Below are 26,034 nucleotides of genomic sequence, written 5' to 3'. Positions count from 1 at the left end.
GATGGGTTTTGAAGTCTCATATATCTCAAGCCACAGCCAGTAAGACAGTTTATTTCCTGGTGCCTTTGGATCAAGATGTACAGACTTTTAGCTCCAGTCCCATGTCTGCTGCCTGCCCAGCACCATGTCTTCCCACACACCACCTTGCCTCCCAACTTGATGATAATGGACTAAAACTCTAAATTATTAATGAGACACTTTAATTAAATGTTTTCCTTTATAAGAGTTAACATAGTCGTCTCTTCACAGCAATAGAAAGTGTAAGACACATGGAATAAGGGAAACTTCTTGAGAAATCATTTTATTAAATAAGGTGTAAGATAATAGAGATATATGTTTTATTGCCAAAGAACAAAAAAATATGAAAATTAGTGTAAGCAAACTTGGGACTCAGTTAAACTGGCAGCACTAGGACTGGAAATATGTGAATTTTTAATTTGAGAATAAAGAAAACTTTGGAGCTCAGAAGGATGCATATGAAGGAGAGTCCACTTTGCCACTAATAGTCACATTTCAGCATTACTTCAGTGGTGTCATAAATCAATTAAATTCATGGTTAAGTTCTTTTTGTTTTTGTTGTTGTTTTGTTTTTTGAAACAGAGTTTCTCTGTGTAGCTTTGTGCCTTTCATAGAACTCACTCTGTGGTGCAGGCTGGTCTCGAACTCGTAGAGATATGCCTGGCTCTGCCTCCCAAGTGCTGGGATTAAATGCCTGTGCCACCACCACCTGGCTCATGGATAAGTTCTTAAAAATGAAATAAAATTCAAGAAACGAACACCCAAATATATCTTAGCAACAGCAAAACACATGTAGGAGTTCCAAATTAACTTTCTCCATATGCGTGAATGTACCTTGGCTATATATTTCAATTGTTAAAGCCTCTTACCTATAATTAATTCACGTAACTTTTTTAGTATCTGAAACTAAAAGCTTTTATATTACTTCCTATATTAATTCAAAAATGCTGCTTAATTTTGCAATAGTTTAGGAAATCTGTCTCAAGGCACTATTTTTAACTTATAAAAAGCCATAAATCAACAGAAGTTGTGGGCAATTAAAAATAAACTAGCATTGGTAGTTTATATATATGAGAAAAAATATATTTATATATTTTTATTTCTATATAAAATAATTTATTTTTTATATATATGAGAAAATACATTAACATAATATATCTTATACTTTCTCGTTTTCTATTGGAATATAAATCGCTCCATAAGGCACTAACACTGATATGCCATTGTGCTGAATCCACATAGTCTTGTCTGTTAATCATTTTAAAGGTAGAGCAGTTAGTGTCTGAAAGACCAGCAATTGTTGGGCCTTGTTCTTGTACAATCTGGATGGCCAGTGACCACTTTTAACAATAATACCTCCTAATATTTCTCTCAGAAACATGTATTAGTTTATGGTTTGTTTTTGAGGTTGGGGGAATGTTAATCTGAATATTCCATTGTTATAATAGATTCTTGTCTCATAAATTCATAATTGTATTAGTCGCTTTAATTTTCCTTTCTGTCCTTCTGGTCCTATATATTTGAGCAATCTTGAACTCTGTTTCACTTGAAATAATGTTTCAATCCCTAAACACTGAACATTTACCTCCTAAGAGGCCAGTTTGGATGCCAAAATTCAGGTGCAATTATTGTAACATCTGCACCTATGTCTACCAAACCTTCCAAGAGAATGCCATTTATTCATATTATTATTTTTGTCTTTGTTCATTTATAGAAGTTTACCAAAAACTTCAATTTATGGATTCTCCTGAATTTCTTGTTCTCTCTGTTACAGCTGTTCTAACATCCTGAGTATCCTGGTTTATTTCAATAGGCATTTGGTTATTTAATTGCTCTGAGAAGGGGTTTCTTCTATGATGGCATGAAAGGTCTAAACTGAATTTTGCTGTGGATATCGCTCTGTGTAAATAAAGTTCTGATTGGCCAGTGGCCAGGCAGGAAGTATAGGCGGGACAAAAGAGAAGAGAATTCTGGGAAGTAGAAGGCTGGGGAGACACCACCAGCCGCCGCCATGAGAAGCAACATGTAAAGACACTGGTAAGCCACAAGCCATGTGGCAAAGTATAGACTAACAGAAATGGGTTAATTTAAGATAGAAGTAGTAGATAACAAAAAGCCTGCCACAGCCATACAGTTTATAAGCAATGTAAGTTTCTGTGTGCTTTCTTGGTTGGGTCTGAGAGACTGTGGGACTGGCGGGTAAGAAAGATTTGTCCTGACTGGGCCAGGCAGGAAAACTCTAACTACAGAATTTGCTGTGGTGGCCTGCATGAGGCCCCTCTGGGAGTTTCCCAAGGACAGAGGCAAAGGATTAACTTGTCTGTCCCTTGTTGATTTATATTCCTTGGTCCAATGTTTATACTTACCACACTTTCTGCATAATCAAGAAGGGAGGGGTATTCTGTTGCCATTGTTCCTTGAGTAAACATCTTTCTAGGAACACCCTGTTTACATTCTCTTTTCAAATGACCTTGTTTACCACAACCAAAACATCTGATTTTATTTTTCCTCCAAGCTTTTGAAATTACCTTTCCTATCCACATCTCATGGTCATGAGACTCTATTGTGTCCCTGATCCAGTCCTCGAAGGCTGCTGATCTGGTCTTTAATGACCTGATTATTCTTTTGCATGCTGCATTCATGTTCTCAAAAGCCAAAGATTCAATTATTATCTGTCTAGATTCTGATTTTGGTTTCATTCTATTTACTGCTATAGACAGCCTTTGTAAGAAATCCATGAAAGATTCTTTGGGGCCTTGTATAACTTACATAACTGATTCAATTTTATTCCCTGCTTCCTCAATTCTGTCCCATTTTTACAGGGCTGCAATGTGGCATAGAATTAAGGTTTGGATATCATATAAACATTTTCTTTGTATATCAGTGTATTTGCCTTCTCCTAGAAACTGATCCTGGGAAACTTCCACACCTCTAGTCCGACATTATTGTTCTATGGTTTTAGCCTCCTCTTTAAACCACATTCTGCATTGCAATTATGCCTTGGCCTCTAGGATAGCTGTCATTAGACACTCTAGATTGATAGCCTGAAGATGGATGCTCCAACATTTCAGACAAACTTTGGGTAACTGTCCAGATAGCCAACTGTCTCTGTCATTCTAGACTTTTGGAAGTTATATACAATGTTCTTCCTGTTTGCTTAGGTAAAATTATATTGTTCTGAGTTCTTTAATGCAGTTGAAGACTAGATATTTAAAATCTTCCTTGGTTATGATTAAAGACAAATTAGATATGAAATTTTAGACTCATAAATATAGAATAGATAGAATATTTTCTTTAATTTTGCCAAATACAAATAGACTGGATATTGTAACTATAATTCTTGCTTTATAACTGTTCTATTATATGTAATTTACCATGTTAAATTTAAAATCTTCCTTTTTGATTAGACAGAAATGTGGAAGTGCTATGGAATGTCGTTCTGTGTGCTGAGAATGTGTTGCTTTGATTGGTTGATAAATGAAATGCTGATTGGCCAGTAGCCAGGCCGGATGCATAGACGGGGTAAGTGGGTGAGGAGAATTCTGGGAAATGGAAAGGCAGAGTCAGAAGTCGCCAGCCAGATACAGAGGAAGTAAGATGTGAAGCCAGAACTGAAAAAAGGTACTAAGCCACATGGCTAAACATAGATAAGAATTATGGGTTAATTTAAGTGTAAGAGCTAGTCAGCAATAAGGCCAAGCTAATGGCTGAACAGTAGTAATTAATATTAAGCCTCTGTGTGATTATTTTATAAAAGGCTGCAAGACTGTGAGTGAGAGATTTGTCCCTACCACAGGTCATAGAAAAACTTCTGACTACACCTTTGTATTAAAAGCACTGAGCATATTAATTACCTTGCATGCACCAGATTAACACCACAACTTATTTTGGTTGTATATAAGTGTCCAAAATTAACACAAATAATTCTAATAAAAAAAAAACAGGGTATGTGATAAAAACAAGTATTTTTCACTATTTCTTCTCTAGGTTAGATAGATCTGTAGTTTTTAGACAACTGTTAAAGATGAGGAAACTCAAAAATTCCATAAACAGTTTAATGATATTTTGCAAAAGTCAATTTTAATCTCTGATAATTTCTAAATGATTTGATTGGGGTGTCCTAAAGCCTGGTTACACCTCTAAGTGAAATAACTTGAAAAACAAGTCACATTTTCAAAATAATTTATTTTATTAACTAATTTTCCATGTGGAAAATGTTTACAGATCTATAACAGATCAAACAACTCTGTGATAAGTATAGAAAGGCCTTCAAAATCATCACTTTAAAATATTTAATATTTAGTAGGATTCTTTCTCATTAATTTTCTTGATAGACTAGTAGGTATTACTATGGTGTATAAAATCATTTTCATAACACTTTAACTTATTTTATTTTCATGTTGTAATTAAATGTAAAATGCTAAATGAAAGTGCAAGAATATTTAGAACAAAATCTAAAAATAGACATACCAGGTAGCAAGAAATTCGTTAATAGTTAAGAACTTGTATACATATTCCAGAATTCCTTATAAAATCTGTTCATATAATTTTATGTAATTTTGATAAATATTGCTGTAAAAATACATGTTATCTCTAATCAAGTACCTCAACTGAGACATGCCAGAGAGATAGGAAAAGGTTAAGGGGACATAAAAAGGAAAATGTCCCTTGCCTTTACCACCTGGAACTGATTAAATTTTCTTGCTTATTGTGTCAAGATTTTTGACACAACTGACCTGAGGATGACCTATACAGAAACTGTATACAACACCTATTCTCCCTTCCTAAAATGATCACAGACAAGGTTATTAAAACAGCTAGTGAACCATGCTGAGGATAAAATCATACCTCAAAACCTTTTTGGGTCACTTATGTACAGCAAAATTGCTTTGATTTATTTGATTACTTTTGATCCATGATTTTGCGTTCACATTTCTTCCTTCCAATACCCTCATAAATCATTTTCTAATTTTATTAATAAAATAATTATATGATAAAAGTGTAGAGTATCAGTTTTTTCACCTCACCCAATCTTCCTTACAGATTTCTCCCTTTAAATATTGTAACTACCAAACCACTCTAATTTCTAGACATCTCCTGCTGCAGCAGCATTTCTATCACACAAATGATTTTTTTCAAATATATCTTCTTCATTAGCCTAATTAACTTTTCTTGAATCTAACTTGTCCTGAAATTTATGCAGCAACAATGCATCACATCAGCTATACCTGACTAGAGACTCCTGAAGCTTTGAATGGACACTTACTGCAGAGCCAGAAACTTCAAGTTGTACTCCACAATACCGATGAGAAGCTACAAGGCATAAAATGTTATTACATGCTCTTTCTAGGCAATGCTACAATATGCATGCACCTTCTGTTTCATGTTTGCACAATATAAAATGTAAGGATATTTAGATAAGCACATCCAACCTAACTCTGCTAACATTGTGTAATACACATCGAACATATAAAAATAGGTAAGTAAAATCATGAGACCATATAGCTAAATGTGACTAAGCAATATGTGGCTTCTCCTTAAATCCTTTAAACAATTATTTTGAATTAAGATCTTATATGGAGCACAGTGTGGCCCTGAAGTAGAGATCCTTCCCACGTGATAGAATTAGACACTGGTACCACTATATCCAGTTCTTCTCTCTCTCTCTCTCTCTCTCTCTCTCTCTCTCTCTCTCTCTCTCTCTCTCTCTCTCACAAAGGAAAATTATTTAACAAACTGAACTCTTCATGGGGATGAAAAATGTTTACTATTAATAGAGTACGTGGAATTATGTCCCTGTGTCTTATCAATACACTGAATTCCTCAGTAACTTGCCACTAAATATATAAAGTAATACAGTTTTTTGTTTTAGGTTAGTTTGTTTGTTTGTTATTATTTTCTGCCTTCTTTATCTGAAACAAAAGTAGAACAGAACCCCCTGAGAAAATAATGTTATATATGCAATGAGTTATCTAGAATTCACTTTATTTACAGAAGGCAATTTAGTCAAAAAAAAAAAAACAATAACAGAATATTCATCAGGGTAGAGTATCATTGTTATCCAATCCTTTTGTGATAAGCAGAATTCTAAAATGCCTACCCTTCACACTGATATCTGTTCAAATCTTTGGGCTTTGGTGAATCTAATATGACTGTGATTATGTTACTTTAAGTGGTAATAGGAATTTGGCTGATACAATTACATTATTAATCAGTTGAATCAGCACTTATCAAAACGATTATTTGGAAGGGCTTAACTTAGTAACATGAGATTTCAGAAGCATCATTTTACTCTGGTTTTAAGATTTCACAGAATTTGAAAGTGTGAGAGGGTTCAACATGCACTAAGTATCTGAGATTAGTGGAGCCATGTAGCTAACAATAAGTTCTAGAAACTAAGGGTGCTCTTGGCCATCATCCAGCAAGAAAACCATGAATAACACGATAAGTTGAGTCTTGCACTTACAGTAAAAGGCAGCATATTCAAAACCTTGAGTCTGTGTTTGTGAAACCCTAAGCCCAGAATCTAGCTCAACCTACCTGGATTTCTAGCCTACCAATTTGAGAATAAAAATTAAGCTTTATGTTCCTAGGTTAGGGACATTTTTATGAGAAAACTGTGAAACTGAATATAACCCTTTACTTTTCATAGATAAGGGAATTAAGCCATGAACAAAATGATATACCATTCTTGTCATTATTCACATTTTCTCTAGTACATGTGTGTAACAGTTCTTTATTGACAACTATCAATACATATCACAACATTATATTTTTTTCAAGTAGTAAAATATGTTAAAATTCAACAAATTGGCAAGGAAATACAACATAAATCATCAAATAGTCTAATGTGGGAATTATTTTTCTCCAACTTCATTCCCTAATTAAGTGAAACCACTTCCCTTTTTCCATGGCAGTAATAAACTCATTAGACTCCTAAATTAATAGGTTCAGACTCTCTAGGTGTCTATAGTAGCTTTTCTGTACATATAATCAATTAATTATTTTTAAAACAACCTCTGGAGGTAAGATTCAATTTTCTCACTTAGCAGTTTCATTATTTCATGTTGAATGAAAATCTCTTTGTGTTTACAGACTTGCGAAATAAATATAAAATCAACTTAAATAGGATTTAAAAATGTATCACTTCAAGTTAATGAAGTTTTAAGAATCCTATTAAGGAAGAGATGAAGCTACTGACATAACTAGAATCTTTCATTTGCTTGAGTTAGAACATATTTGTTTGAAATGGCAAATAAAGGCTATTAAAGTATGCTAACAGCAAATTCAAGCAAATAGACCTCCACATATGGCATCAACTATGTGCACATTAGTACATATCTGATTGTATATATTTCTTGAGAATGCCAGTGTTTAAGTACAAGTGAATTCAGTAATATGTATTGAGAATGTATGATAGTAACTCAGAAAAGATCACCAAGAGAGAGAATTTACTAGTCTCCTGAATCTTGTTCCTGAGTTACTTACTTCACAGAAGACCCAATCAGCTGTATTTGCTTACATGTAAGATTTTTCTATTTAGTTGTAAGATTTAAATCATCTATATAATTGTACTTCTAATATTTATGAAATTAGAATGCTGTTCAAGTTAATAAAAAATATAAATTAAGAAAATAGAACTTGTAGTTTGGATTCCATACTTCTTGGGCACAAATTATATCAAAGTAAATAAATAGTTAAGGCCCCCAAGTAATGTTAGGAATCAAATTTATTTTATAATTTACCTTAATATTTAAGGATTAATTTTATGAAAACTGGAAATGATGATTTTAAATAAATTATTTCTATTTATATTTGCCTTTGTTATTTTAATAGTTTGTGCACATGCATATAATAGTATATTTTATGTGAATATGCTAATTGTATTTACTGGCAATACTGATTTATAACTCTCATTTTGTGGAGTCAAGTAGGAATGTGGTAGTTTGAATGCAAATGACCCACATATGTTGATAAGTTTGAATACTTGTTTCCTAGCTGGTAGAACTACTCTGGAAAAGATTAGGGTTGGCCTTGTTAGAGGAGGTCTTTCACCGGGTGTAAGTGTTGATTTAGAGGGCCTTGTTTTCTTGGTGTCCTCCCTTCCCTTTGACTCTTACAGTCTTTCTACCTCCTCTTCCACAGAGTTTCCTGAGCCCTGAGGGGAAGGATTTGATGGAGACATCCCTTTTAGGACTCAGTGTTTCAAGATCTCTTATTCTCTGCATAATGTCTGGCTATTGGTCTCTGTATTTGTTCTCATCTGCTGCAGAAGGAAGCTTCTCTAATGATGGTTGAGCAAGGCACTGATCTAGTTCCCTTGATGGAATGGCCTGTGGGTTCCTAGGTCATCTTGGATATAATTTTTCTGATTGCTAACTTTTTAGTATCAAATTTTTGACTCAACAATTTAAAGATACTGCATGTACATTGAATCATAACCTATATGATTCTACTATATGAATTTATTGAAACAATAGTTTTAAGATAAGCAGACACAAGATTAATTATATGTATAGTGAATAAGAATTAATGAATTATAAGCAATGTACAGAAATTTCAGAAGTAATGCCACTAAAAATGGTAAGGCTTTTTCCAGTGTTGTTTTTTTCTTTACTTTTTTTAATTGTGTAGTACCACAATTAAACTAATTTTTAAAAATGTGGTAGAAGAAGCCACCATGTTTTTCAAAACCTGAGAAGACTATTTTATAGTATTAATTAAACAATTAACAGTTAACACAGAGAAACAAACTCACTAAAAAGAAAGTCAAAATACCATGTATTAAATAAGTATTTTATTAATTAAACATAATTTCTTATTTAGGTGTTGAATCTTAATTACATTAATGACTACAATTCTAAACTATTTTTTAAAAGCTAGGTTTAGAGCAAGAGTGTTGTTCTCTTTTTTAAATTTATTTTTATTTTATGTTCATTGGTGTTTTGCCTGAATGTATGTCTCTGTGGGAGTGTTAGAAGTCCTGAAACTGGAGCTATGGACAAGTATGAGCTGCCATGTGCGTGGATGGATATTCAACTCAAGTCCTCTAGAAGAGCAGCCAGTGTGCTTAAACACTGACTCATCTCTCCAGCCTCAAATAATGAGTTGCTGTCTGTTTGTTTTGTTTGTTGAGACTGGACTTTTCTGTGTAGCTCTGGCTGTCCTGGAACTCACTCTGTAAACCAGGTTAGCCTTGAATTCACAGAGATCCTCTACTCTTGAGTGCCAGGACTAAAGGCCTGTGCCACCAGTGGCAGGCAGCTTCAAACTTTTTAACAGGTTTTTCTGTAAAATTCATTTTTTGAAAGTAGTATGTATTATATAGACACTAAGAAAATTATAAATAATTACATATTAATTACATATTATTTACTAGAGAAATTACGCTCTGATGATATGATAATAAAATATTTTAAAGTTCCAACACTTGTTAAATCATACAGAAAATTGATGGAAGTGCAATTATTACTTTTGCTCTAAATTACTAATGTTGCTTATACAGCCTTCTGTGTAAAACAACAGGACAGAGAAAATATAAAATACTAAAAACGAATAATTGAGTGCTGTTAATATTTACTGTTTATAATAGACTTTTTAAACTATTTTAAAATTATTAAAGTATAAAGAAAAAACAGGTTCTTGAATTAATGATATAATACTCTTTATAAATTCATGATGACTTATTTGATTTACATTTCTTATTTGTACCTGTATGTCTTAGCTATATTGAATGCATTAAAATATTTCTTTTACAAATTCCTGGATGAAATTGCTTTACATTAATTTCTGTGAAATTCAGAGCATTTGAAAACATAATCATGCTTTATACATGGAAAGGTACAATGGACAGATGATGAGTCTCTCAATAGTGCATTTATGTGAAGATCAATGAAATAATTTAGGTAGCTATCAAATTAAAAAATGTACATCCCTGGAGTGGGGTAATAGGTGGAAGTAATTATATATTACCTATTATTTGCATTTTATCAACTGATATTTATTAATTATGTCTCATGTCACATATTAATAATATTAATTCCTGAATTAAGATTAGTTAGTTCTTGTGAACTTTATAAACTTCTACTACAAATACTTATTACCAATATCACCTGCCACATTTTAGTGGAAGAGACCAAGTGGAAGAAAGGCCAAGGAAGAGAAAGACAGTCGGCTTGAACTGGTTGACAGATTATAAAAAATTTAGAAATGAACCAGAAAGTAAAAGATGAACAAAGCCTTTGGATTTCAAATCAAGAGATCTAGGAGGTACAGCTTTGCCAAAACTGTGATGTGGTCTTGTGAAAGGAAAAAGGAGTCATTATGATTTTGACAAAGGCTCTTATTCCACCGCTTACTAACAGTAATAAAATCACATATGGAAAGTGACAAGCCCTCTATCTTACATAAAAGAGGTACTTAATGAAAGCATCTTTTTCCCCAGGGCCTGATACAATCATTTGTCAGAGATTGGGACAGTAAAGTTCCATTCAATGTCAGAAATCACAGCTGATCACAGATGTGACCATATATTTCATAAAAAATTATATGTGTTTGACAGACCTGAAAGGTAAAATGTAAATTGGTCAGTATAAAATAGCCCGGAGGCTAGAAAGCATTCTAAAAATAATTCAAGAAAAATATCTCTCTAAATCCAAGTAAAAAATGCATTTACAGGAGAATATAATTTTCTTCTTCCTACTTTTGCTTTCTAAATGAGGAAATAAATTTAATTTCTATTAACTTCATTTAAGATTATTATCACATACATATATACAAATTTGCTTAAATATAATTTTCTTTGAAGAAATTAGAAACAATGATGCATCTTTTATTAAATACTTCTCTTATCCCTTCAGATAAGAAATAGATACAGATAAACAAACGGGGATATTTTTATTTGATGCTAACTGAGGATAATTCAAAAACATGAAATAAGAATTAAACATTGGAAATTTATATTAAAATCTTACTAGAATTAATGAAGACATGCAGTGATATTGTGTCACCTAAAATTTTTGGTTTTCATTGACTCTCAGGTAACAATTTTGATTGCATTCTCTAGGCTGTTAAATTTACTTGTAACTTTCTTAATCTATAAAACTGTACATTAACTTCACTGAGCATATGAAGCTATTGTAGTTGCCCAGAAGAATTGTCTTAACCTAAATTCACAAAGAAATTATTGAAAACTATACAAATTTATAAGGTCATCAAATTTGATGGCATTGTTAGGGAAATGGAATAGTGGGGTCAATACTTTAAGATACACTAGGTGGTTGGAAATTGTATGCCCATGTAGATATAGTTAAGACTTCAAAATTCTTTGAAAAGACATGGTTTAATCTTCACTCTTCATGTAAGAGAAAGATAAAACTGTCTGTTATAGATACAATTTTATTGTATTTCTGATACAGAAAGAGTATTAGGGAACACTAGAAATTGCACAATGAAAAGCAATGAGTAACACGTGTTGGTTTAGAATGAGTAACTTGTGAAGAAAATAGAAAAAGAAAGTGACTAAGGGACAAATGTGAATGGATTTTAGAGGTAAGACATAAAGGATTTAATTATTACTTGCATGTGACTGAGGAGAAGTAACTATTGCTTCCATATGCTGCTTCTTAATTTGGGATCGTCATTGGGTGTTCAGGACTCACACTGCAAAGCAATTAACTATACACACACACACACACACACACACACACACACACACACACACACACTTAATTATTGTAGTAAACTCTGCTTTTGTATTTTGTCAAAATTGTTTTGTGTTTTTTTTAATCCTATTCTATTCTGGAATATTTCTTCAATGGAAACAAAATATTATTGATTGGTCTTGCTTTGTTGCTTTTTCTTTTAAAATACTTGCAGTTAAACAACTTAGGCTACACCAGGGGATACTTCACAACAGCAGAAGCCATTGAGCTATATTCAAATCTTCTATCATCTATCTTTCACTAAGGTCAACATGCATCACATTGTATTCCAGTAATTATTGAGAAATATATCACTCTTTTTACTTTAACTCATGATAAACTCAATTATTAGGCATGTTTTATCAAACAAAGAGTTCAAAAATATGATACTATTCTACCAATATTTAAAGATATAAACAAATCTGGGTGGTGATACACATCTTTAATCTTACAACTCAGGAGGCAGGCCAGGCAGAGCTCTGTGAGTTTGAGGCCAGTCTGGTCTAGAGATCGAGATCCAGGATAGGGATAAAATCTACACAGAGAAACCCTGTGTCAAAAAACAAAACAAAACAAAACAAAAACAAAAAAAAACAAAACAAAAAACACAAAAGAATATAAATAAAATAAAATCAATGAACCACCTGGACAACAGTGGGACTAATGAAGGGCAAGGTTTTAGGGAAAGTTAGTTTAGGGGAGCAGGAGATCCCAGCTGGATCAAGAACAGAAAGGGAGAATAAGGAATAACAGACCATGATAAATGATGACCACATGAGAACAGGAATAGACAGAGTACTGGAGAGGTCCCCAGAAATCCACAATGATACATCCTCTGTAGACTGCTGGCAATGGTCGAAAGCAAGCCTGATCTGACCTAGTCTGGTGATCAGATGGCCAAACACCCTAATGGTCGTGCTGGAACTCTCATCCAATAACTGATGGAAGAGGATGCAGAGATCCTAAGCCAGGCCCCAAGTGGAGCTCCAGGAGTCCAATTGTCCAGAAAGAGGAGGGATTGTAAGAGCGTGAATTGTTGAGACCAAGATTAGAAAAGCAGATGGACAAATAAGCAAATGAATGGAAGCACATGAATTATGAACCAAAGGCTGTGGAACCCCCAGCTGGATAAGGCCCTATGGATAATGAGTCAATTGAATAGCTTGAACTGTTTGGGAGGCACCCAGGCAGTGGGACCCGGACCTGTCCTTAGTGCATGAGCTGGCTGTTTGGAACCTTGGGCTTACACAGGGACACTTTGCTCAGCCTGGAAGGAGGGGACTGGACCTGCGTGTACTGAATCCACTAGGTTAAAATGAATCCCCAGGGGAGTCTTGGCCCTGGAGGAGATGGGAATGGAGGGGAGGGGCTGGGAGGAAGGTGGGGGCAGGGACGGGCAGGGGGAGGACAGGGGAACCCATGGCTGATGTGTAAAATTAAAACACAAATATAATAAATAACAAAAAAATTACAAGTAAAATTCTAGTAAATACAAATTAATACTATCAATATAATTGTTTGAAATTAAGCGAAACAGATCAATTACCTCAAATTGCTGATAAACAAAGATGTTGATGCATAAAGTTCCAATTAATTCTTCACAGAAAATGAGTCATATCATAAAGAATGTAGAAGTTATTATGTTAAAAGTATTTTAAAATTCATTGTGATGTTAATAAAACAATTAGCTCTTGCTTGCAACAGGTGCATCAAAAAATATCAGAAGATGAGATATTGCAATGCAGACAAAAATTTATTTATAGATATTTTATTCAGTAAAGATTACATACAGTTTAGTTACTGAAATTGCATCAAATACAATAAAGTATTAGTATCTAAAAGTATTGCAGTTAAAGAAACTTCTATTCTACTCTTTTTAATATATTCATACAATTCTATTTATTCTTTTTAACAGCACAATTATAAAGTATAAACTAAAACTTGGGAATACTAATATATATTTGATTTCCACACCTGTAACATACAGTTTTTCAAGTGACATTTTTAGTAGTAATTCCATGCAAAAGACACAAATGACGATTATTATACACATTGCCCTATGTGAATACTAGCTATATCCTCATAAATATTCCTGTAATATATGTGAATCCATATCCCATGCTGAAATGTACACAAAAATGAGTATGTGTATATACAGAGGAAAGCATGTATATGATGATGAAAAGTAGATTCCACACTCTATTGAAGAAGGTAGAAATTAAACCACTAATAATATAGACATATGAATGTGCTAATCTAATATTGTACAGAGAACTACTACATTCTTGTTTACACTGCATTAAATTTGGGGTTAATATAAATAACAGTAATAATGTTAAAATTCACTTGGATTTTAATCATTAAATTGAGCAGAAATTAGACATTAACAAAGGTGAATTTAGCTTTGTTTTGCATAAGAGAATTGAATCCTCAATATTTAGGTATCAAAATATAACTTTATTCATACTACTTAATTATTATTGAGTATTTAATGTTTAATTAAAGAGGAAAACTTCATAGAGAAAAGTACTACAGTTACTTCAAATTCTAGTACCTTAGATGAAAGGAAAAATAAACACTAACACATATTCAGAAAATACTGAATAACATATGAGTCTTTTTGAAATATAATGTGATAAATGGGATGCTGTGAATGAAATAGGATTATCATATTTTGGAACTAAGGGATAACAATCTGGAAAGATAATAATATTATGAATGTATATGCATTGTCTTTGAAGAGTTGTCTTAAATCTGAATTTATGTCACTTTTTTCTCCTAGAAACTTAAAAAAATAAACATGCATACACAGATAAGTGCTTATACATATACTAAGCTAGTTTAATTATAGTGTACTAGAACTACTAAGTATCAAAATAAAATGGTATTTCCTTTGGACACATAAGCAGGTATATCAATTACTAAATGTAAGATTGATGTATATCTATCAGTTTTCAAATGTAGGAAGACTTAATCATAAGCTTTTCATCAACTTTATGTTTTAAAATACATGTTTTAATCTTAAGAAAAACAAAATTTTACATGTTTAATTGAGTTGTGGAACCATATGAAATTTTGTTGTTAAATATTACCAATTACTCTAGAGTCAAACAATGATAAGGTTATGTAGCATACTAAATATTTTCATCTGTAAAATCGTATTACTATACAATCCTGTATATAAACTTCATGTATTTATAAAGTTAAAAATTATGTGATGTTGAGAAAAATACCTCGTTGTGTACTGAATATTGATTGTATTTTGTCTTCAGTTTTCCTTGGCTAGCATATACATGTAGCCATGATGCCAACTAGGAATTCAATACACTCTCAAATAAATAAATCTCTAAAATAAATGCAATTATTATATTTGAACATCATAAATGATGCTACCTAACACATAATCTTGAATAATTGAGTGACAAAATGAAAAGATATTATGAAATTCAGTAGCTCACAAACTGTTTATGCAGAGTGTATGTAACATTTTTGTGTTTAATTCAAACCATGAGTATAAGCAAACATTTCTGTTTACTTGACATAAGAGCTGGTGATTTTTCTTATTACGTCAAGGTTAAGGAACTGAAAAGCTATTGAACTGCTGGCAATATTTTGTATAAAAAAGTGTTTATGATCAATTCTCTTCAATTTTAACATAATATTGAAATGATCCCTTCATTGATTTTGTAATTAAGGACATATCAGACATATAATAAAAGGAATAATAAATATGTTTTTGTTTCATGAAGTTTTAAAACTTATAGCTTGTGTCAGTTGACATTTTTTTTTTTTTTTTAGTAACCACTGTGGAGAAAGCACAGTACAATCTGAACTACTCCCCAATTGAGAAATTATTTAAAAAAAAAAAAAACCTTGCAACCTATTTTTGTGGTCTTATGGTCAAAAGCATATATTGTTTTTAAAAGTCAACCATATCTCAAAAAGAATAACATTTTGCATAATAAATTAGTGAATAATATATGTTTCTAAAATAAGTGGGAACAGTGCAACTATTTCTGATAATCCATTTAAGGGTTTTATTTTCATTACTAAGTCAGTTTGACTACATGATATCTAATACAATGTAATTGTTTTATGTCACAAAGCAAGTATCAATCTTACTTAGATGGGAATGGTTAATTTGTACATCATCAAAACTAATAAGACCTTTACAAATGGAGAGCTAAAACAATTCTAATTGAAAATATCTAGAATATAGAAAAGTTAAAACAGTGTTATGAGATGTGTTGGAAATAATTTGGTTGTGTACAATAAGGGAATTTTTTCAAGAAATTGGCATGGTTTTCTTTTTAACTGAAAAAAGTTTTTCTTCAAGATTTGGTATTTCTACTGAAGGATGGTTAGTTTCATGGAGGAGATATTTATCATGATTGTATATTACACTATCAGCTACTGAGTTTGATCATATACCTATAAGTATAAATAAGGAAATATTTATAATGTGGTAAAACCATCTATATAAAGTTCATAATATTAACTAAAATAATTTTTATGTGTCATCCTCATACTAGGGCAATGCTAATCTTTGCTATATCATTCTAATTTTAGTATATGTGCTGCCAAAGTTGCACAGATAATAGTATTATAACTGTAAAGTCACTTTTCCCAAACTTAATGAACTTTCGATGTAAAATACCAAGTAAGCTGTAATAAACTTCCTGATATAGTATGAAATAAAGACAAATAAAATTATTCATATCTAAACTGTACAGTTCTTGCCAGGCGGTGGTGGCACACACCTTTAATCCCAGCACTTGGGAGGCAGAGCCAGGCGGAGCTCTGTGAGTTCAAGGCCAGCCTGGGCTACTAAGTGAGTTCCAGGAAAGGCACAAAGCTACACAGGGAAACCCTGTCTTGAAAAAAGAAATAAAGTAAATAAATAAATAAATAAACTGTACAGTTGTCTAAAACAAATGTGTATTACACAGAAAACAAACTTAAAAGCCTATGGCTAGCATTTAAAAACTCACTACTAATTATAAATACCATATTGAATCACACCTGTCATATGCAGCTGCCCATATTTTATGAAAAATTGCATAATAGCTCTTTTAAATAACAAATTTTATACAAATTTGTCATTACAGCACCTTTGAATATGTTTGAAACTTAAACAGTATTTAATATGAAACTCAACTTGGTGAAATCTAGGACAGATCTACTACATAGGAAAACCTATCGGAAGTATTTATAAAATGTGATGAGTGGGAATGTCCAAATTGCTTAATGGGAATATGACTTGAGTGGGAATGTCTAATGGGACTTGAGTGGGGAAGTCCAAGGGAATGTAACATGAGTGGTAATGTCTATTGGTAATGTGACATGAGTGGGGATGTCTAATGGGAATTGAGTGGGAATGTCTAATGGGAAGTGAGTGGGAATATCTAATGGGAATTGAGTGGGGATGTCTAATGAGAATGTGACTTAAGTGGGAATGTCGAATGGGAATAAGTGAAATGTCTAATGACACTTGAGTGGGAATGTCTAAATAGAAGATGTGGCAGGAGTATTTTGTGTTGAAATTATAATATTAGTAAATATTGTTCAAAACAATGGTTGAATAAATCTAAATTTAAACGATTTCTTGAAAATGCATCCACTTTTATTTGCAAGGTGGTCAGGGTGACTACCAGGGAAAATAGAAACATAAATAATGGAAACTGACATGATTTTGTAAGTTATGTATTTCAATATGGAACACAAGATAATTTTAGAAATATAGTAGCTTGAATATCTTACTTTAAAAAATAAACAAATTTAAATTTTAGTTTTGGTTTATACAATATGGATTTTAAACAAAAGAGTTCTTAGAGTATTTACTTTTATTTTATTTTTGGTTTTTTTGAGACAGGATTTCTCTGTATAGCTTTGGAGCCTATCCTGGAACCTACTCTGTAGATCAGGCTGGCCTTGAACTCACAGAGATCTGCCTGCCTCTCACTTCTGCCTTTCTTGGAATGACAACAGTGCCAAAAATACTTCAAATTTCAGCTTATCAATTAATCTGGCTATGATTTATGCAGTCAGTTAAAAAGTATATTTACTTATTGCAATTAGTCTTTAATATTTCCTATCTTTCTGTCATTCTCTTGATTATATGTAAAATGAGAACATAGAGACCATCAAAAGTAATTCACTTTCTATTATATAAAACAAAATTTAATATTTGTCAAATATTTAATAATTGTCAAAAATAATTTATAAGTAAATATAATACTATAATGAGCACAACATTTTAAACTACTAATCAAATCATTGTGCTTCCCATCATTATAATCAACAATACAAATTTTAAACAATCATATATAATATGTGTTCAATTAATCTAGTATCATCAGAATTTAAACTACTAACCAAATATTAAATATCTGAGAACCATATTAAACTGAAACCTTAAATAGAGCACTACCCTCTTCTAAATATCATCACAAAAGAAATACTTCGTATAACACACTAATTTTAATGTACATATGTAAGAATAATAGTCATATACTCATGTCCTTCCATGTAAATATACAATTTAGAATTTGAAAGAAGAATTTAAAAGTGTATGTTATATGCTATATGGTCCTTTATACTTCCATTTTATACCAAAATTTAATGAGGGATTTTGAACTTTTGTTCTAATTCTGTAGGTAGTGTTAGTAATTCACAAGAACCTTGAAGAACATGTAATAAAAACATGTCCTGTCATTCTTTCTCAAATAAAAAATAGAGTATAAAACATCTGAGGCATTCAATTATTTTTGCAAAACAGTAGCTAATCAAATCACTGAGAAAAGAGACAAACTTTTAATAGCAAATTACTCAATGCAATGGTGTGTATTCAATAATTTAATACCAGATAAATAAAATAAATCCATTCAAATGATAGTCTAGTATCACAATTTTTTCCTCGAGATTTTCAAAATTCAGATGCAATCATTTTGATGTATGATTTTTGTTTCTATTCTCATATGGATGGAATTACGTTTCTTAGTAACAGAAACATAAAAATAGGGAGTATAAAGAATTTTGCAATCTTCACAGAATTTCCTTCACTTTAAATGCAGAGATAAGAATAGCAGTTTTCTTGGTGACAATGATAATACATGTTTTCAAAATGTTGGTCTACAGATTACTTTTCTGTTGTTGTTGTTGTTGTAGTTTTGATTTAGTTTGCCTTAATTTTTTTTTTCTTACCATGGATACCTTTCAGAGGATTTTTTGGATTAATAGTTCACTTTGAATTCCAAACTCCAAGAGATGATGTTTAAAGTCTTCAATGATCACAAGACAAGTAATTCCATATTTCACAAATGATATATACCCACCAGTATGTACACAAATATGACATTGCATTACATCACAATTATTATCATTCAGAGCAAGCAAACAAAGGCAATATTGAAAATCTACTATAGCAATGAATTTCTTCTTCCAGAAATTTTAATTTACCTTTAAAATTATGCTTCCAATTTACAGCTATATAAAGCTCATGTTTATGTGGTACTTAATTTTTAAGGTCTTTTTTTTTGTTTGGCTTGACTTTGTGAAGAAATACAAATTACAAAGTTAATGATCTTGGCCAAATTTTGAAATCACAAATCACTGAAATATTTGGTGAAAGGAATAGAATAATGTTATTCCTAGAAAATTATATCTCACTGCAGACTTCAGTAGTTGTTATCCTGGAATCAGTCTAGGGCAAGAAAAATAACGTTAACAAAATTAGATGAATGTGTTGTATGACTGCCATTGTCAGTCATGCTACGTGGCTATAATTGACATGCTAAGATACTGATACACAGAATCAATGTCACTGAATTCAACAGTGATTGGCAGTCTTATCTCAGGCTTAGTCTAATGTGTTATCTATAGCATGCATATGTTTATGAATGATAGCTATCCAAATATTCCACTATTCTGCACGTGTATGTTTTACACAAATTACTAGTGTGGATATTTGTACCTGTGTTTGAGGGTGCACGTGCATGTTTGTGGGTATTCATGTGAAAGCCAGATGGGGGTATCAGGTATCTTTCTTCTATTGTTCTCCATTTTCATTTTGTGAAAGAGCATGTGCCAATGAACCTGGAGCTCATCAATTTGATTACACTGATTGGCCAAAGAGTTTTGATGATCTGCCTGTCTCCATCCACTAACCCAGTTCTATAGTAACAAGCAAGTGGCATTGTAGAGTTTCTTACATATGATCTGGGTTCTAAACTTGAGTCCTTATATTTGCTCCATAGGCACTTAATCCACTGAAACATCTCACTTGTCCCTCACTGTTTTATACACTTTATATTATCTGGAAAAGTTTGGGGTTTGAGAGTATCTCAATTCAAATCACAGAATTTCATGGAACATTACAGGTGAGGGAGTAGAAAAAAAATGAAGTTTCAGGACAGCCAGGCCTATACTACATAGAAAGAATATATCTCAAAAAATGTATAATAAAAAATAAAAAGACAAGATTGGTATATAGAAGACACTGAAAATGGTACCTTTATTTTTGTTCATCTCTTTATTGTTAATATTTATTGCTTTTACTGTATTATTTGAAGAAGAGAGCTATATTAATCAATACTGTGCTTATCAAATGCATCTTTTTATGTAAAAATTAACAAAGCTGATTCTAAAATAACTGTTTATTCCTACAATTTTCTATTATCATACCAAAATGACAATATAAAACTGGTTAATGATGTTAATAGAAGATAGTTTATAGAATTTTTATCTCTTCAATTTCAAGTTCTACATTTCTACTACATGTATGTAGAAAAATCCTTCCATAATCCAAACGGAAATTGATGACAAACAAAACAAATTATTTCTCAGATATAAGAGATTCTGTTCAATAGGTTAATGATATATAGCCAATGTTCCAAATATTTTCAAATACCGGAATCAGAATAAAGCTAAATAAAGTGTATACTTTCATTTTAAAATGTAAAATTCCACTAGAACTCCTTTTTTCTCCACATGCGTATTTCTAAATGGTTGACTAATCAGCTAAGTGCAAGTATCACCCTAAGCCTTCTTTTTGAAAAATATTACTCAATTTATGTGACATAAATTGCAATGTGTTCTGCCTTCTTCTGGTAGAAATATTTTAATCCATTTTACCAGAATTTTCTCAAGCAACAGTGATTTCTTTAAAAAAAAATTATAGCCTGACACATTTCCTAACTTTATTTGGTCTTTCTTAATACTGAGGGAATGTGAATGTTTACATAAGCTCATTTTTCTGTGCTTATTTATCTCACTATCTTCCTTCAGTACCAGTGAATATAAGGCACTTCTCTTGACATTGGTTCTAAATTAAATGCAAAAAGTGCAACAAGCATTGCACAGGTAGAACAAAATGCAACTATTCAGATGAGTTTAATGGTCTAAGTTAAATTGCTGCAATGATCCAAGTCATATGAGGAAGATATCCATTAAGGAAAAAAATAACTGTAATCACTGACATAAAATACACAGTTAATTTAGTTTTTAAGTTGTGAAAAAATCACAATAGTCATTTGATTCTAAGATAGACCATTCTGTTAGTAAAATATTAATGAAAATCAATAATCCCTTTTCAATGGCACTTCTTATTCTTTGCCTAATTCACTAAGGCATTTGTTTTATGATTAGGATATGTATCACTCAGTATACATTTTTCTAAGCAAGTGGGAAAATTAGCTCAGAAAAAATTGTCTGTAGAAAAATAAATAGTATTAAAGTACTACTAATAATAGATAATAATTAATAATCCTAATAAAAAGAATATTAGTGGTAATAACCAGAAAACTGGAGTTCCAACTTGAATGGTTAAATATAAGCAAGAACACACTTTGAAGATATTAGCCATCTAGTACATTTGTCATTGATGTGAAGAATCATGGAACTCATCCAAAATAATAAAACCACTCTAACTTCATTCAAACCATAACAGGAATCCTACACAATGAGTAGAGTTCTCTTATCTTTGTAACATCATGCAATGGTGGGTCTATTGCAATAAAAACAGACCTACTGTGTAATTAATACCTTACCTTCAGGGTATTATTAAGAGAAAAAAATTAATATCATTCTACTTTTCAATTGCATATATCACCAATGATCTTTCGTATTCAAACTGTTCCTCAAATTATGATCAATTATTTGCACTGTTTTTCTTGAATCTGGTAGGTTTCTTTTAGAATCTGTAACTTTCAATGAAAAATAATATATTTTTGATTTTGTAACCGTTATATTAAGCCTGAATAAGTTAAAAAATGTTTATTAACTGCAAATGAGCTTACTAACTTATTGTGTTACCCAGTTGAAACAATAAAATCAACAGTATCATGACTTTTAGAGAAAAAACGTAGATAAATTCCACCACTTAACTTTATTAAGGATATAACTTACTTTAACCATTTAATTTACTCATGAATTTCTAGCTAAATTTGTACTTATTTCTCTCTGGAATACTAATTTAAAAAGCAGTGTATTATCTCTTGTTTTCAGAAATGTATTGGCCTTTAGATTATTGTGCAGAGATTTCTTGGTTCTTAATATGCTCTTATATCCCTTTGTGCCCATTAGGCAAAGCAAACATATTCAATTTTCCAAAAGTCATTATCTTCTCAGAATATTTCCTGAAGGATCTTGAAATATACAAATATTTAACTGGTAATCTAAATTAAATATGCTTGCCTATCTCATTCTCTGTCTGCAAGATGAGAATGAGCATTCTTCTGCTTTATAAACCTGTTTCAAAGCTTTACCATGTGAATGAAAATTTGATGAGCCCACATATCTTCCATTCCTATTATGAATATGATACTCTTCATTGTTGAGAGTTGGTGGCATGATATCAAAGTGAAGATGAAGCGGATATGTTAGTATCATTGAAATACATTGGACATCTACATTTTTGCCCACATGAAGCTATGATTCACAAAACCATTTGAATTGAGAGCTGCTTATCAGATTTGAAAAAGGTTTCCTAGGGGACAAGACGTCCAGGATTTTCTGATTCTCACAAATAAGATGGTAAAGGGGGTAGTGCTGTAATCTTTATTATGCAATTTTTGTAGTATGCACTCTAGCAAGAAGCATTACACTGCCACCTACAGACAAAATTACCCTTATAATCACCAGTCTGTACCAAAACTTCCTAATTTAGCATTCATTTTTTGTCTACCAAATTTAAACGAATTCATATTACTATTTGAATATTGTGTGTAATATGACTGTTTTGATATTTCCTAGAAATCAATGGTATTCATAATTTTATGTCAAGTGAAAAGTACGAGAATACGTTAGAAATATTACTTAGGAACTTGGATTACCTACCGGTCTGGCATGTACAGACACAGGAGTCTTGAAGGTTGTCACTGTATAGCTGCACTCAGAAACACTGTAGGGATCAGAACTGCTGGAAGAGCACTTGGAGATGGAATCACAGCCTACAAAAGTATTGTCAAGAGGGAGTTCCTGAATGATGTGGTGCTTTGAGTTCAGGGGCGTTTCAGGCTGGATCTGGAACGCAGGCTGAGGAGAGGCAGATTTGTAGTGTCTAGCCAAATCAGGGCTGTCAGGCTTGAATGTAGTAGGTGTAGTGCCCCAGTTGTATTTGCCCATGGTTTGCTCTTCCAGCTCAATGGGAAGGTCTAGTGTGACACTGTTTCTGTCATTGTCAGCATCATCCGGTTTTGCTTCTTCAATAGTAACAAAATTAAGCAGCAGGTTCTTGGGGGCATGCTTCTTCTTTTTCTTCTTCTTCTTCTTCATCATAATCATTTGCCTGTTTTCTGGGTTTGGAGTAACCCATTCAGAATTTTGTTTGTTTTTCTGAGAAGCCTTAAGGTGTGGTGACTGACGACATCTTACTACAGCAGTGATGAAAATCACTAGGACAACAGTTATGGTGCCAGCAACAATAGCAACCACAATCTTGACATAGTCGGTTGTTGGCGAGGGTGAATTAGTTGTTTCAGTATTTTGAGTTGCAGGAGAGTCGATGCTTTTGCGCACCAGTTCATAAATCAGTGTAGCATTGGGCACTGACTCGTTCACAAACAGATTGACATTTACAACATTGAAGAGAGAATCGGGTTGTCCTAAATCATTAGCTTTGACTATCACTCGGTGTAAACCAAGATCTGAAACAACACATTTCTCTTTCAGTGTGATGTTGCCTGATACTTGTTCAATCGTAAACAGTCCTTTTGTGTTTCCTCCAACAATGCTGTAACGAAGCTCAGCATTCATGCCAATATCATCATCAGTTGCAACAACCTTGAAGATGACTGTGCCTGGTGTGGTGGATGGTAAAACCCATTCAAAGGAGTAATTGGAAGGAGGGTCAATAAAAATTGGTTTGTTATCATTGACATCAACTACATTTATGGTTACTTTAGCAGTTGTAGAACGTGATACCCTACCACCATCCTCAGCCTTTACATAGAAAGTGTAGGATTCTTGTTTTTCTCTGTCAAATGAAATATTTGGCCGGATGACACCCGTCTGTGGATCAATAGTGAATTGATTATTCACATCTAAGATGGAGAGAGTAACTGCAGAATTCTCTCCATAATCAGGATCAGTCACAGTAATTAGCCCTACTGTGCCATGCTTTGGAAGGTTCTCAGGGACATAGAAGTTATACTCATTGTGAGTGAAAATTGGGCTGTTATCATTCTGATCAAGAACAGTCACAAAGACAGTGGCATTGGACATTAGGGGTGGAATTCCATTGTCCTGTGCCAGGACGGTAAAGTAATATTTTTCCTGTTTTTCTCTATCTAGTTTCTTCACTGCAGTCAGGATGCCTGTACGGCTATCCAGGTCAAATTCAGGTGGTGCATCAAATCCTAACAGGTAGTTTATTTCAGCATTGCGTCCACTGTCTGCATCTGTTGCACTGATTTTTGTCAACTGTGCACCAGGAGAATTATTCTCTGGAACAGAAAGGCTCATGAAAGACTGGGTGAAAACTGGAGCATTGTCATTTTCATCTTTTACTTTGATCAGGAGCATGGATGACTGATTCAAAGGAGGTTTGCCAGCATCAGCGGCGAGTAATTTGATGGCATATTCCCTTGTAGACTCAAAGTCAAGAAATGCAGCAGTTTCCAAGAGGAACTGATTACTGAATACTGGACGTAATCTGAAAGGAACTTCGTGATCTGTGAAGCATGTCACCCTACCATTATGTTCAGAATCCTTATCCATCACAGTTATGAGAGCAATTTTTGTGTTAAGCGGAGCATTCTCTGAAAGAAGCACAGTGCCATTGGTTGGATTGACGATGTATCTTATGTCAATTGATGGGATGTTATCATTGATATCTGTAACATTGACCAGCACCATAGCACTTGCTGGTGTTGATCCACCATCAGTTGCCAAAACCAGCAACTTGTGGCTTGGTGATTCTTCCCTATCCAGTGGTTCTTTGACAGTGATAAGTCCAGTGGTGCTATTAAGGTAGAACAGTCTCTTAGCAATGTTTGAGACTAAATTGCTGAAATAAAAATGAATTCTGGCATTTTCACCGATGTCAGCATCTGTGGCGTGAAGCTGTGCCACTGAAGAACCTATAGGAGCATTTTCTGGTATACTGACTTCAATTTCCTTTTCTATGAAGACTGGGTGGTTGTCATTTGTATCACCAACACTTACTTGCAAAATAGCTGTACTGGATCTTTGAGGAAAGCCGCCATCTTCAACTTTTACTTTCATCACATAGGTATCCTTCTCTTCCCTGTCTAACTCCTTTTGAACAATCAGCTGAGGCATCTTGTCTCCTTCTGGTGTTTCAATGACATCAAGACCGAAAATATTTTGACCCTGGAAAACATGGAATGACACACAATGTGAATTATATTAATATACAATATCACATGATTGTAAATTATAATCAAATATATGCTAACTCATGTAATGAAAATGATTTCCAACTTCTAAGATCCATAGGACAGTAGGATATTCTCTGAAACAAATACCAGAAAATTATAGCTCTGAATTTCAACTTGGCTTACAGTTAACATTATGAACACAAACAATGTAATAAATTATTTAATATATTCAATACAAGGCATCTTTTGATAGTAAATGTCACTTATTACATAAATTATTTACATTTCCAGAATTTTCACAAGGATTGTCCCTGAAGTTTCACATGATAATGGAGCTATTATTGACTGTCTTGTTTTTAAATCACATATTTAAATAAAATAATTGATGCAACATTTTAAAATAAATGAAATTAAAATAAGCATCCAATTTACATTTTATTGAGATTTCTTGTTATAGGAAAGAAAGTGTTTTTCAT

The 26,034-nt window shown here is 32.6% G+C and overlaps 1 protein-coding gene and 1 non-coding gene across 2 annotated transcripts in view; both read right to left on the bottom strand.

Moving 5' to 3' along the window:
• Positions 1-26,034, bottom strand: part of Pcdh11x (protocadherin 11 X-linked) — a 584,720-nt gene that overhangs the window by 486,053 nt on the left and 72,633 nt on the right. Inside the window, exon 3 of the mRNA XM_036174137.1 lies at positions 23,055-25,550. Within this exon, the coding sequence (XP_036030030.1) occupies positions 23,055-25,550 (2,496 nt within the window). The remainder of the gene's footprint in view (positions 1-23,054; positions 25,551-26,034) is intronic.
• Positions 16,209-16,312, bottom strand: LOC118574876. Its single transcript, XR_004943762.1, has one exon. It is a non-coding gene; the product is annotated as a U6 spliceosomal RNA (small nuclear RNA).

This window comes from Onychomys torridus, chromosome X (assembly GCF_903995425.1).
Source record: "Onychomys torridus chromosome X, mOncTor1.1, whole genome shotgun sequence".
Lineage (NCBI taxonomy): Eukaryota > Metazoa > Chordata > Mammalia > Rodentia > Cricetidae > Onychomys > Onychomys torridus.
The sequence above is the reverse complement of the archived record's forward strand: the minus strand, read 5'-3'. Positions and strand labels throughout refer to the sequence as shown.